The sequence below is a fragment of the Enoplosus armatus genome, chromosome 4 (assembly GCF_043641665.1).
Source record: "Enoplosus armatus isolate fEnoArm2 chromosome 4, fEnoArm2.hap1, whole genome shotgun sequence".
Taxonomy (NCBI): domain Eukaryota; kingdom Metazoa; phylum Chordata; class Actinopteri; order Centrarchiformes; family Enoplosidae; genus Enoplosus; species Enoplosus armatus.
The window spans coordinates 26,393,834-26,407,307 of NC_092183.1; the positions used below are offsets into that span (position 1 = coordinate 26,393,834).

The 13,474-nt window shown below is 44.3% G+C and overlaps 1 protein-coding gene across 1 annotated transcript; it reads left to right on the forward strand.

Moving 5' to 3' along the window:
* On the forward strand, positions 1-10,573 carry cds2 (CDP-diacylglycerol synthase (phosphatidate cytidylyltransferase) 2). The gene is made up of 13 exons (XM_070904698.1): positions 1-72; positions 4,490-4,632; positions 5,268-5,364; positions 5,785-5,882; positions 6,362-6,501; positions 7,514-7,572; positions 8,326-8,408; positions 8,689-8,776; positions 8,961-9,029; positions 9,376-9,528; positions 9,746-9,865; positions 10,045-10,148; positions 10,259-10,573. The coding sequence occupies exons 1-13, from the start codon at positions 1-3 to the stop codon at positions 10,392-10,394; spliced, it is 1,362 nt and encodes a 453-aa protein (XP_070760799.1). The 3' UTR covers positions 10,395-10,573.
* The last annotated feature ends 2,901 nt before the right edge of the window (positions 10,574-13,474 follow it).

Here is a 13,474-nt window from a genome sequence, read left to right on the forward strand (position 1 = left end):
ATGACAGAGCTAAGGCACCGTGGTGCCAGAGACACCGACCCAACGTTACAACAGCAGCCGTCAGAGGACAAGGTAACGTCAGTTCTACCATTCGGAAGCGATGCTAACGCTAGCTAGCCAGCTCGCTATTCGACAGTTGTAATGCATTATCCTATGGCTCGTGTAGCTAGAGAAAGCGTCACGTCAAAATCGATCAACATCCTGCTTTTTCACGTTGTTTTCCTTTGGGCACAGTTGCTTACTTGGCAGAATAACAGCGAAAACTTAAAAGCTCTTAAACGCCGCTGAAATGCGCCATACAAATCATCCGCCAAACTACTCACATTTTAGACTTGATTGGCTGATGCTATTTACGGGCTTCCTGGGTGTGCTTTCGTCGTGACAACAGGCAGACCAAATGCACAAGTTTAGTTTTTTAATCGAAATTGGCTCTGCTTTCTTTATCAGCTTACACGCCGACGTATAGAATGGCTCCCCTTGTACAGTAAAAAAAACTCAAGTTATATTTGAACAGTTGTTTTTATTCTACGCTAAGCAAAGCAACAGTGAATTGTAAAATATGTGATAGACATTTGGTAAGTTGTTTTGCTGCTAGCCACGGTCTCACATCAGGACTACACAAGCGTTGAAAAAACAAAAGCCTCAAGCGAAACACTTCCATGTCGTCTCCTCTAATAACCAGTGAGGGTAGTTACATTGCTGTCAACTATTTGTTTTCCCAACCGCGTTAGCTAGAGCCAACTGTTTACTCTAGCTTGTTCACTGAACGACTGCTAAACGGCCACGGCTCGCTGACATCGTTCCTGCCAGCGTCACGTTAACAACATTAGCTTGGCTGGTCTGACGGCTGCAACAATAATAACGGCTGCTTCGGGCGCACTGCTGTCCCGCAACACGTTGTAGTCACTGTCGCGCTGGATTAAAACTAAAGGGAAATGAATGCGTCGCCTGCGTTGTCACCATGGATGCTACAGTTGCTACCCAGTGAATAGTCGGAGCCATGAAAGGGGCGTGGTGATGGCGTGAAGGATGTGGGGATCTATCTAGGACGAGAGGACGTGATTACAGAAACCGCTAAAAGCGGTTGGGGAAATTAGTCGAGGCATTAGCTGCATCCCTGCCGCACATCACACAGGGCATGTGAGGGGACTGGCAATCTACTAGAGAAGCCCACTCAGTGCGATGACTTATGTGTCATTCATTATTGTGTGTCTTTTGGTCGTGATGTGTTTTAGAGCAGCCTACCAGAGTGCTTAATGAAGTTGGCCTTGTGGTACTAATGTGCACTGCCTGTCAGGTTATGCAATCAGATAATTACTTTTAATAATTAGGTACAGCGCTATTTAGGTAGTATTCCAACCATTTGAAAGAGGTGTTGAGTGTCAATCTGATTTTACCTATCGCATGTCTCTCTTTGTACTTCCTACCAATACGGAATACCCATCCAGTATTTTTGTTGTTAATTTAACTTTTTATCAGTCAGACGTTCCTGAAAGCTCTTGTGTCAAAATGCCTTGCATATCTAGACTGAATACATCTGTGAGATCATCTAATGCAGTTTTCACATGTAGAATTATTACCCGTGTAAAGCAGAACGTGGCAAGCAAAACTTGCCGCAAAGACGGCATCCTGGTTAAAAAGAATACTAGGTTAGCCCGACACTGACCCACCCCTCCACTTATAGATTAATATGCCATAGGGAGTATTTAGTGTGGGGTAAGCTGAGCAAAATGCATATGCAGATGTGGAGACCATGGTAATTGTGTGCCACAACAAGTGTCCTATGTGGATGTTGAAATTTAGGCAAATAGTAAATTGTCATGTGCTTTTAGGCGATGGAGGACTATATGCAATGCCACACAACAATCATCCACAAGATGAAGTTTGTTACTGCAGGACATAAAGCTGCTCTGGTGGTTGCCCCTCCAGTGATGTAGCGATCAGACCAAGTGAAAGGTGGTATGTCGGCGTGGTGCATCATCTGGTCGTGTACATTTCTAATTAAAGAGTTCTTTCAGGCGATGTTGGGAAGTCTCCTTCTCAATGAACTTCTGAACACGTGAGTGGTCTTCAGCTGTTCAAAACATCTTAAAACAGTTGCTCTAAGATATTTGAGGCTGATGAACTCACGGCATGACACAGCTAAAAACCTAAATCACAGTCCTCCTTATTTCCTTTTTTGCTTTATTATCTGAAGGACCCGCACTCCTCTGGGTTTAAATGTCTTGGCCTAAAAGCTCTAAACAGATGAAAAGATGGCCATAGAATGTAAATGCTCATCCTTCCACAGCTTGTAGATTAAGCTGTTTCCAATCAATTGGAGATGAACAAAACAGAGACACTCAGTGTGACGCTGGTCTACCAGAAAGCATGTAAGGGGAGGAGCGTTTATGTGAAACGAGCTCCTATTTTTAACTCAAGCATCCTGAATGACGGATATTGTCTCCATAGAAACCAGCAGGCGGAGAATGGGTCTGCATGTGTGTGTTTCCTTGCGCATGCTTCTGCATTCAGGTGGTGGGTTTTGGTTGGTGTCAACTATTGACAGTGCGTACTATTTTGTTTCATATGATGTGAAGGAAAAAAGTCAATGGCATTTATTTTCTATCTTTAAAATGCGCAGATTTGGTTTCTTTTTATCGGAGTTGATCCAGAGAGATGGGGTGGATAGCTAGGGAGTCAGTGTTCAGTGACACTGTAACAAAGGTGGACACACACTGACTGTTGCAGCTGTTAAGATGTGATCCGCAACCTCAATGTTAGATCTCTCTAAAGAGCCAACTGAATTAGTGCGGCATTTTCATCATAATGAGGAACAGTTTTAGTGAGATCTTTTTCACATTATAACGACATATTTTCCATGTAATCACATATTTCTTTTTCATTATTAAAATGTTGATTGTGAGTGATACATGTTGTTATGACAAGTAATTTCTTGTTGAAATGGAATTAATTGGTATATGACGGGAAAAGGATCTTTTTAAAACCAGAAACGAAGAAAATACATCGCCAAATAATTCTGTTGAATATAGATTCATAATTCAGTGTCCTCGTTCTCATTTTATGAGTTTGTTATACTGTAGATTTACATGCTTGTTCAACATAATTGTGAGGTGGTTGATTCTACACTGTCACAGTCTTTATATAATGCACCTTTAACCTATTTAAGAAAGGAAAATAAAGCCCCACAAAAGTTGATAATGGCCTCCGCGGCATGTTCATTGTTCATACATTGTGACGGTAAATGTGAGGAAAGGGGGCTCAAACTATCATGAGATAGCATCGTAAAGTGATAAGACAGAACAACTGGCATGCTGTCCAGGCAGAAAGCGACTAGAAAATATCCAGCTGCAGTAATGTCGCAGTGTGAGACTGAGTGGGCGTCACGGAACAGCATGCCGACCATCTGCTGTGTGAATGTGAGGTGAGAACTCCAAGCCTAATTTGGCCACCAGCAGCAGAGAGGTCAGTGGGGGGGTGGGGGGTGGGGGCTGGTGGTGTGGGGAGTGAAACTGACCTGAAGAAACCTCACTGTTTTCATCAGACGGGCGAGCTGTAACTGTGTGCCACTGCCGGTGTGTCTGATGACGTCCATCCATGCTTTGATTATCGTAGGTATTGGAGATGGGGAGGCAGAGATCAGTGTGTTTTCATCCGGCCTCAATCAGCAAACAGATGGTTCTTAGAAATCAACAATATGGATGGAGATGATTTGGCGCAGTGTTTAGCCGCCCACACACACGCACACACACACACACACACTGGCAGTGCTGCTGCTGTTTGCTTAATACTGTGTGTCACCCTGATATGATGGACCTGCTGCTGTTTGTTCAGTGGCATATCAATATGTGTTTGAGTACATATCAATTCACAGAACACAGAATGTATTTGCATTGTGAATTAAGTGGTACACATAGGATGTTTATGAAAGCACTGGACGAATACAGTTAAAGGCATTATGCATCTATGTTCCACCCACACACGTGTTTTCAATTACTTTGGCTAATAAGAACTTTTTCCCAGGACTGTGTGATATACAGGGTTATTGCTAAATTGACCGTTTGCTAAACCCGAACAGTGACATTGTTCTTCTGCTGGGAACCGTTTTTGCGACAAAGTGCTGGGGGAAATGGTGCAAGATGTGTTGCATGTTTGTGCTGTAAAGGGCAAAAAGGTCCAGGAGCCATCTAACCTTCATACTGTATCATGTGATTTAGTTTGAGGCCATTCCCCTGGAAGTCGTCAAACAAATAATATTTACTTCCAGTTTGACTGTTTACACTGACATTTACATTCTTCCAGCTGCACAGGCCCTGGGGTGGTGGAAATATATAAATACAGTCATATGTCATATTCATAGTCTAAATATTATAGTCTAATAAAAGACTGAAGAGCCACTTGTGTTTCTTGTGATTCTGTGTTTGCACTTGTCGTCTCATTGCCGCAGCACCATATCTTTGCTAAATGTCTGTGTCTGTCTGTGTGTCAGGGTTCAGACAGTGAGCTGAAGGTGGAAAAAGATGGCATGTCAGACAGCGAGTCCAAGGTGGACTCAGGGGTCCCAGAGGTGCCAGTCTCTCCTGATGACACCCCCGTGGTTCTAAACAAGGCCCTGTCTGGACTCTCCTCGAGGTACTGTCACTGTTGAAGAGTTTCGTCTGCAGTAAAAGAAAGCTTTCTTTACAGTGTTTGACAATATGGCTGTAAAGCAGGGCGTTGATCATGCTCAGTAAGCTTTTTTTTTGTTGTATTTATTATATTATTTTATATTTCTGGAAGTTGGACACCTTTTTGTCTAAGGAACTGCTCTGTATTCTGAGTTGCTCTGTGAGTCAATGCGTTGTTCTGCATAGAGGTAGGTCCAGGTTTATCCTGGACTGCTACACATGTGGAGGAGTCGTGATTCATACAAAGGAATGCACACACGTAGTTTTCTCTGAGCGGCAGATATGAATCACAGAGTCCAACTTGGCATGTCCCTGAATGAGACACACTTACTCTACTGTTTGAGCAATATGTAGTATGAATAATTCACCGCACATATGAGCGTTGACATACATCATGATGTCTTGAATGCAAGTTTACTGCCACCTAATAGCACCATAGCCGTGTCCATTGACTCTCACAAGACACCTTTTCATTTTTTTTGTATTCTACTGTAAATTTTCTCTAAGCTGAACGGTTGGTTATGTTTATTAACCTCTGTGTTTTGTTCGCTTTTGAAAGGACTTTGAACTGAAGTGTGTGTGTGTGTGTGTGTCCTTCAGATGGAAGAACTGGTGGGTACGAGGCATCCTCACACTGGCCATGATCTCCTTCTTCTTCTTCATCATCTACCTGGGCCCCATGGTGCTTATGATGATTGTGAGTCTGATGGGGCTTTGCAAAAGCCTGGACACCTCTTGAGTTTGTTACCCTACAGGAAATGTGAAATCATGCTTCAGTGGAGTGGAACACCCAATGGGAAATTAACTTCAGACGAGGGGTGACGAAAAAAAAGACGTGTGGCAGTTACACAGAAATCCTGGTTTGCTCTCCGCAGCGCAGTCAGCACAAAAAAAGGGAATCTCATGGATCAATGGCTTCCAGGCTCTCTAATAACATGCAGGATTGCTGCTCCTGTCATCTGGGAATTCCCTGAAAATAGGCCAGTCCGCCATTTTGTGTCACTAGGACACCAGGACGTAGGACATAGGACATACTGTGTTCTCACACACGCACACACACACACAGTTCTGATGTTCCAGTGGTTCGTCCCTGGTGACGTAGTGTTTCTTTGTGCAGGTCCTCTGTGTACAGATCAAGTGCTTCCAGGAAATCATCACCATCGGCTACAGTGTGTACCACTCCTACCACCTGCCCTGGTTCAGGACGTTGAGTTGGTGAGGACACAAACACGTCACGCATTTTATAGAGGTGTCATGAACGCAGCAAATATCCTCGTTTGCTTGCCTGCTTCTCATTATGTCGTCTCATGTTTTATTTTGTTGCAGACTTCCTGAGGTTTGTTTTCTGGCCTGTTTAAATCTGGAGTAGCTTGTAGATTATTAAGCCAATCAGCAAAAAAACGGCAAAAAGATATTGTGGATCATCAGTGCTGTTTGATTTGAGCAGTAGTGGCGTACAGTATAGTGTGATAGAAAGCAGAGTCCTGACATTCGCTATGCCATGAGCCTGAAAAATCAGTTAGTCATTTGGCCTTCTAACATTCTGAGTCTGTGAGTGAAGTTGATTCACACGACACATTAAATGTCTCAGCCTCACTGGTTTTTCTGTGGGCATACTGAATGCAGAGTCTGATTAGCTGCTGTCATAAAAAACTGTAAGATTTGTGCATTTGCTCCACCCCGCCGCCCCACAGGTACTTCCTGCTGTGTGTGAACTACTTCTTCTATGGTGAGACCGTGACAGATTACTTCTTCACACTGGTGCAAAGGGAGGAGCCGCTTCGCATCCTCAGCAAATACCACCGCTTTATCTCCTTTGCCCTCTACCTCACAGGTACAGACACTGAGACCCCAACTGAAAACTGTGTGTGTGTGTGTGTGTGTGACAGGTTTATGGGCTAAGCAGAGAAGAAGTCACATGTGGTAACACTATTACCAAACCCCAGCCATGCAGAGGTTTTCTAATGACTCCTCTCTACCAGAAAGTGGCTTTAAGTTGCATTGTGGCCTAACCCAAACGTGCCACAGGGTGGCCTTTAGTGGATGTCCTCAGGGCCAAAGAAATGAATACATTTACATTTTATCAAATGGAACCATTAAACTCTAACAGGGAACAGAGAAGAGGCAAAGGTCATATATTTAATGAGGGAGGCAGATGACAGTGATTGATTAGACTTTCCAGAAGGGAAATGTAAATGTTTAAATACACATGTAAAAATAAATCTAAGAGTCCAATCAAAAATATTTCTGTTCAGGGAAAAAAAAAAAAGTAAAGTTGAATATATTTAGAATCGTGGTCTCGATCAGTTTACAGTGCATTAGACACTTCAGAGTTTGTTATTTCAGGCGGCATGCTAACTGGAGAAGTCCCACTTCCTGTACTGCAGGTTGTCAGTTGGTAGTTGCAGTGCTACTGTAGCTGCCGGCTGATGTCAAACAGGATGTGGAGAGGAAGGAAGCGCCGCGACTGTCGCTGCCTCTTGCCTACTAGATTGAAGGTGGAACCGAATGGCCCGGCTTTCTCACATTGCCTCCGAGCAGAGAGGCTTTGAAGAAAAATGCTCAAATCTGCAGTCTTTTGGCCCAAGATATTATGTAGATGCTGTAGACGTTCTCTAGCGTCCTCCTCACCTCCGTCTTGTGTACTGTGTACTATAAAACAAATGGCTCCATTAACTCTGGGCCTTGTCGCCTTGTCTGAAGTAGGTCAAGCTAAATTTAGTGAAAGCTTGACCAAAGATGACTGTGATTCTGACTTAATTAATCTCCCTCTTCTTTCAGGCACTTCAGTCCTCTATATGTCCCTATTAAGTATTTTGCACGCACTGTTTGTCATGTTGTCGCAGGTTTCTGCATGTTTGTGCTGAGTTTGGTGAAGAAGCACTACCGCCTTCAGTTCTACATGGTAAGTGGCCCCCCTGTCTCCTCCTGGCCTCAAGGCTACTGGGTTATTGATGAGGCTGGCTAAAATACAGGCAAGAGTATGGAGAAGTGGGCCAGAGATTGCTCTGATGGAAACGTCTGGCACGCAGTCTTTCCAACCCAAAGAGCATCCAATCATGTAACACAACGTCCACTATATGGATGAGGTCCACTGAGCCCACCCTACATAACAAGCCCATGTCTTGGTCATTAGGCAGATCCAGGCTTTGTTCGCATGCTGAAAGTCAACCTTTTCTCTTGTGTCAGTAGAATATTATTATTATTATAAATATTTGATATATTAGAATACATTAAAATATTTATCCACATGCAGTTTTACAGCTACACATACACAAATATCTCCACCTGTTGAGTATGTCCACAGTCTTTTGCCGTCTGTAAGTGAGAGAAGGAGTACAGCAATGTTGAGGAGGAGACACTTCCTCCACCCTGCATTTTCCAGTCGCACTGCAGATTTAATCAAGCTATTATCTGGCCACATATGAGCTGCTGCTGCTGCTGACAGATTTTGTCCCGTCCATCTCTGTGGACCCGCTGCTCGCAGTAATGTTTGGGTGGGGTATCAACCAGGAGATCACCCGCCTCAGAAAATGTTGCCACTGTATAATATGTCCAGTCTGTCAAGACGTGTTTAGGATAAAACACTCTCAATCACGAATGGTAATGTTGGATTTAAATGTGTAAACACGCTAATCCTGTTGTGTTGTCGCCACAGTTTGGTTGGACCCATGTGACTCTGCTGATTGTGGTGACTCAGTCTCACCTTATCATTCACAACCTGTTTGAGGGGATGATCTGGTGAGTAAACAATCCTTTTGTCTCCGTTGATACTGTGCATTTGAGCTAAATCAGCAGTAAAATGGCTTCTTCTCTCGCATGTTTGCTCGAGAAGTAAAATCTAATTATGTCGAATTCCAATTCTGTTTTGATGTTCATTTTTGGGTCTTGAGCATGCACAGACCATTGGCTAGGAAAGTCCATTACTTTGTCAGATTGCCTTACCACGCATGTCTTGTTTCATAACGCATATCTTCACTCAGTCTCATGTACGACTCATGACTCTTCTTCTTCTGAATAGGTTCATTGTGCCGATTTCCTGTGTGATCTGTAATGACATTATGGCCTACATGTTTGGTTTCTTCTTTGGCCGCACCCCTCTCATCAAGGTTGGTTGCATCACCGTTATTCTTAGCTTTTATAAACCATTAACACAAACACCTTGCATGCTTCTAGTAAATTACTACCCAATATTCGAAGAGTGTCTTCAGAGGTCTGGGTATTGAGACTTCTGGACACATTCAAAGTATTTGAGTGTGTGGTGATATATTAATGTGGCTGTGTCCTCTGCAGCTGTCACCTAAGAAGACGTGGGAGGGATTCATCGGTGGATTATTCTCCACCATCGTGTTTGGCATCATGGTAAGATGGGACTTTTAGGACTCACTGCTCCCACTACAAACTTTCACACAAGTTGATTTCCTAATTTCTTAGTGCGGAAAAGTTAGCGGCATCTTTAGCCGCCAGTCTTTAAGTGTGTCTCGCTTGATGTAGGTTCCCAGCATGTTCCCGACATCTAAATGAAGCATTCATGTAATCTCTGAACTATAATAAAGTAAAATACTGTCGGTTGAAATATACGACATTTGGCAAGCGGTGTTGGGGCTGTCCTGTGTCATCATGTGACTGTGAAAGTACGGGGCTCCTTTTTAAGATAACAGCCACAGGCCAGTGATGTGAGAGTAACTGGAGCTTGCTCTCCTCCCAGCTCTCCTATGTGATGTCCGGCTGCCGCTACTTCGTGTGTCCGGTGGAATTCAACAACGACTCCAACAGTTTCCAGGTGGACTGTGAGCCGTCGGAGCTTTTCCAGCTCCAGGACTACGCCCTGCCCAGCGTCCTGGAGTCTCTCACTGGATGGGTAAGACTCACCCGCACTTTTCTTTTTGGAGGTGGACACTAGACTAGACTGATATGATACATCAGTTCTGTAAAACTTAAGAAATCTATACTAAAAACAAAAATAAAACGAAATGCAGAGCAACCCTTTATTATGCAGTCCCACATTTAAAAGCTGGCTGAATGTTGGTAACTGCTGGTCCCTGCTTTGGTCTAACGTTTCCTTCTCGTCTCCACAGACCACGGTGCGTCTCTATCCGTTCCAGATCCACAGCATCGCCCTCTCCTCCTTTGCCTCCATCGTGGGACCTTTCGGTGGCTTCTTTGCCAGCGGCTTCAAGAGAGCCTTCAAGATCAAGGTAGGGATGAAGGATGCCTGTGCCGTCACTGTCAGTCTGCTGCAGGGGGTTTTATTTTCCTGTTCATATTTGCATAGTCTACTTGCTGTTGAGCTGCTCGTGTTTGTAAAGTCAACTGTATATTATATTGTGTTTAGAGGAGCAGTTCAAGCACATGTACTGACCTTTTGTCCTTTCAGGATTTTGCCAACACTATCCCGGGTCATGGTGGCATTATGGACAGATTTGACTGCCAGTACCTCATGGCCACATTCGTTAATGTCTACATTGCCAGCTTCATCAGGTAAGCACACAATGGGCCCTTGATTTCAGACGGGTATTCAGAAGTAGCTTGTCTTCTGAGATCACTTTGGACAGATTATGTATGTTTTATTGTCTTCTCCCCCCTCTCAGGGGCCCCAACCCCAGCAAGGTGATCCAGCAGCTCCTGGCCCTCCGTGCCGATCAGCAGCTCCACATCTTCAACTCCCTGAAGGCTCACCTGACAGAGAAGGGCCTGCTGCCAGCGCTGGAGGAGGCGGCCGCCTAGAGCCCACCGGCACCCACACCGGCTCGCCCGGAGAGGGAGACCGGAGAGGAGGGGCAGCACCCGAGGGCCCCCCACCCCCGTGCAGCCCTGGAGCTCTGGGAGACTCGCAGTGCTTTGTGTGAGCGAGAACACATCCGAGGGGGGAGAAAAAACAAAAAAACAACAAAAAAAAAACCTACAAAAACAAAACAAACAACAAAAATCTACAGCCTTGGGTCATTCCATTTCATTTGGGTGTGAGAGTGGAGCACGTTTGTGATCATGCAGTCTGTGAATCATGTTTCTGACACCAGTGTTTTCAGGTTGGGTTAGTGAATTACTGTACTGTTACACATTTCCATTATAGCCGACTTGTATCTATTCACACTGTTGAACAAAATGTTGGTCAGCTGTACATTTCTAACCTCTATATACCTATTAATGTGTGTTAATATTTTATTGTACTTTTTGTTTTAATGCACTGCTCTCAACCCTGTTACTTCACTGTATTGTTACCCCCAGCTGCACCCCCTCGCCAAATTTGAGTTTTAATTTTCTTTGTTGTGATTGTTTCTATTTATACATAGATGGTTTTTATATTTGGTATGTTCTATTATATCTTAATGTTGGGTCTGTTTTATTCAGACTGAATTCACCATCTGCCACGTGCATTTATATGTGTGTGTGTGTGTGTGTGTGTGTGTGTCTTTTTCCTGTGTTTTTCGCCGCCAGCCATCATTTCAAAGCCTCATCACATCATCATGTTTTGTAAAGCATTTCTGTCCCAAGATGAACGGCCAAGTTACCCTGAAGTGTTGTGGGATCAGTGCATCTTCAAAATACAGAATCCGGTCTGTGAGGAGCAGTAAGCAAAGCTCTGCGCAAAATAGTGTTTTTATTATGAATCAAAAGATCTGAGTCTGTGAAGGCCGGTGCGACAGACACCAGCGCCCCTCTCAGCGTCTCCCCTCACCTGGCTGCGCTTTCACAGCAAAAGCAGAATATAGAACACAGCCAGGTTTTATTTTAGGTTCTGTGTTAAGACGTTTTTATCTCGAAGAAGGAGCTGTTATAGGGTTTACACGTGTTCAGGAAGGCGGTGGGATTGCTGCATTATGGCTTCTGTTTGCGACATTGTTGGGATGGGACAACACTGCCCATATCTGCTCCTGCGCGCTGCACGTTCGCCGTGTCGCCACAGCTTCAGGTCGTGATCAATCTGACGCTCAGGTCGGAGTTTGCCAATACAGTCAGCTGCTGTATGCACGGCAGTCAGTGTTTTAAGAGGCTTTACAGTAGGACTCTGATGTTTATGCCACTTGCAAGTGTTTCTTTCATTTGGTGGTAAAATATAAAAGCTGAAGATCCTCCAGTGTTGAGTTCATTTCTGTTTTGTTTGTTTTTGTTCTTTTTTAAGGATTGTAGATGAATTCTGCCTGCAGTTATGTTGCTATCTGTGCCGCTGATGGGATATTTGGGAGATGTCTGAAAATAGAAAATACCTAGTGATGTCATAGTGATGTCGTGGGGGTTATCTCGGCATAGAGAACAATCACAGAACGCCTGCGTTGCGAAAAACGTAACCTGATCGTACGGCATCATGGGAAATGTAGGATCAAGTGTTAAACCCATGTTGGGGACAAGGAGTCGGGATATCTCGGCCTCCGATGCTCTTCTCTTGCAAGCCCCCCCCCCCCAACTTTATAGGAGTACAATGCTAAATTGCTGGAGTGCTCCTTTTAAAACTGCCAACGCAACGGGGTTGAAACGTTTTTATTGTTTTTTTTGTTTTACTTTAAGTCTGAGCCATTGACTCCATCAGTTACTTACAACTTACAGGATGCAACTGGTGGGCAACACACGTGTTTGCATTTGGAGGGAGATTTGTAAGACTTTTTGTTGGACTCCAAAATGCTTCGCTTGTTAAAAGTCAATCGGCAAGTGGTCATCAATGACACGTGTCTGGGTTGTCCAGGAGAAGCAGCAAAGACAGCGGTGTATTCAGTGCGTGTGGGTCCAACTCTGGGTAGACAAAAGACCAGGCTGTGCGCCGCCTACCATACTCATCAAATCAACCAATCACCTCAGGCCGTCCATCATGTGGGCACGTTCGTCATTTTGTTTCTGTCCGATCAGAAAAGAATTGAGTTATCCTTGCCAGTGAAAGCCAAAGTGCAGCGCTATCTAGGTGTTAAACCATGTCTGTTCCCAAGACAGCAAGATGAACGTTCACACAGTCGTCAGGGTGGCAGGGATGGATGTGAAGGTCAGTCTCTAGGTGTCTCTGGACGGATACAGCTCATCAAAGTTCATCATTGTGAGATTCTGTCCTCAAAGATCAGCATATATTTTTAAGCAAAGGACTCCATTTTTTTTTAGTAACCTCAACTTGGCTTTTGCTTCACTATGGCAATCACTTTATAAGAGTTGACTTGAGTGTTTTTTCCAGATGGAAGGACCCACTGTATACGCCGAGCGGCAGGACTCCACGTGTTTTGCCCCATGTTTGAATGTCACTCCGTTCACATGTTTATTGTTTCATTCGTGTCTTTGGTTCGCTTTGTGTGACATCCCACCAGTCTTAACTATCTTTCTGAAAATATTTATTTTATTTACTGTAAGCAAATCAAACCGTGTATATTTAAGAAGATGTTTAGAGACATGTTGAGTGTTCTTTAGTATTTTTGGTTAGAGGAATATTTAAGGTATTATTATTGCCATATAGGGGAGAGTATTGAGATAGCAGGAAAGTGTTCTCTCTCTGTCTTTTCTTGCTGTGACTTTTGTGCAGTTGGGTGTTTTCTAGCCCCCCCCCCCCCCCAGGTAGCTCTCGTGTGTCAACATATGTGTTGCAGTGCAAGTTGAAGCAACGCAGACACTCATAGCATTGTGTTGCTGCGTCGTCGCCCTCTGAGTACACAGGAAGTTCCCAGAATGGAAGCGGTGTCTCGGCACGCGTAGATATCTTACAGTTCCCGGGCTTCGCCGCCTCTGTGGTGGTCTTAATGTTGGAGGTCTTTAGCCCCGCAGCTCTCTACTGCCACTTCTCTGCCTGGTGTTACAGGCGGCCACCAGAGAGAGCTGGAGCTCCTGTGGTCGGC

Excerpts from the sequence above, each read along its gene's own strand:
- cds2 (XM_070904698.1), top strand. The coding sequence starts at position 1 with ATGACAGAGCTAAGGCACCGTGGTGCCAGAGACACCGACCCAACGTTA. Across the intron at positions 73-4,489 it reads AGCAGCCGTCAGAGGACAAG|GGTTCAGACAGTGAGCTGAA; the intron begins GTAACGTCAGTT and ends TCTGTGTGTCAG. Across the intron at positions 9,529-9,745 it reads TGGAGTCTCTCACTGGATGG|ACCACGGTGCGTCTCTATCC; the intron begins GTAAGACTCACC and ends TCGTCTCCACAG.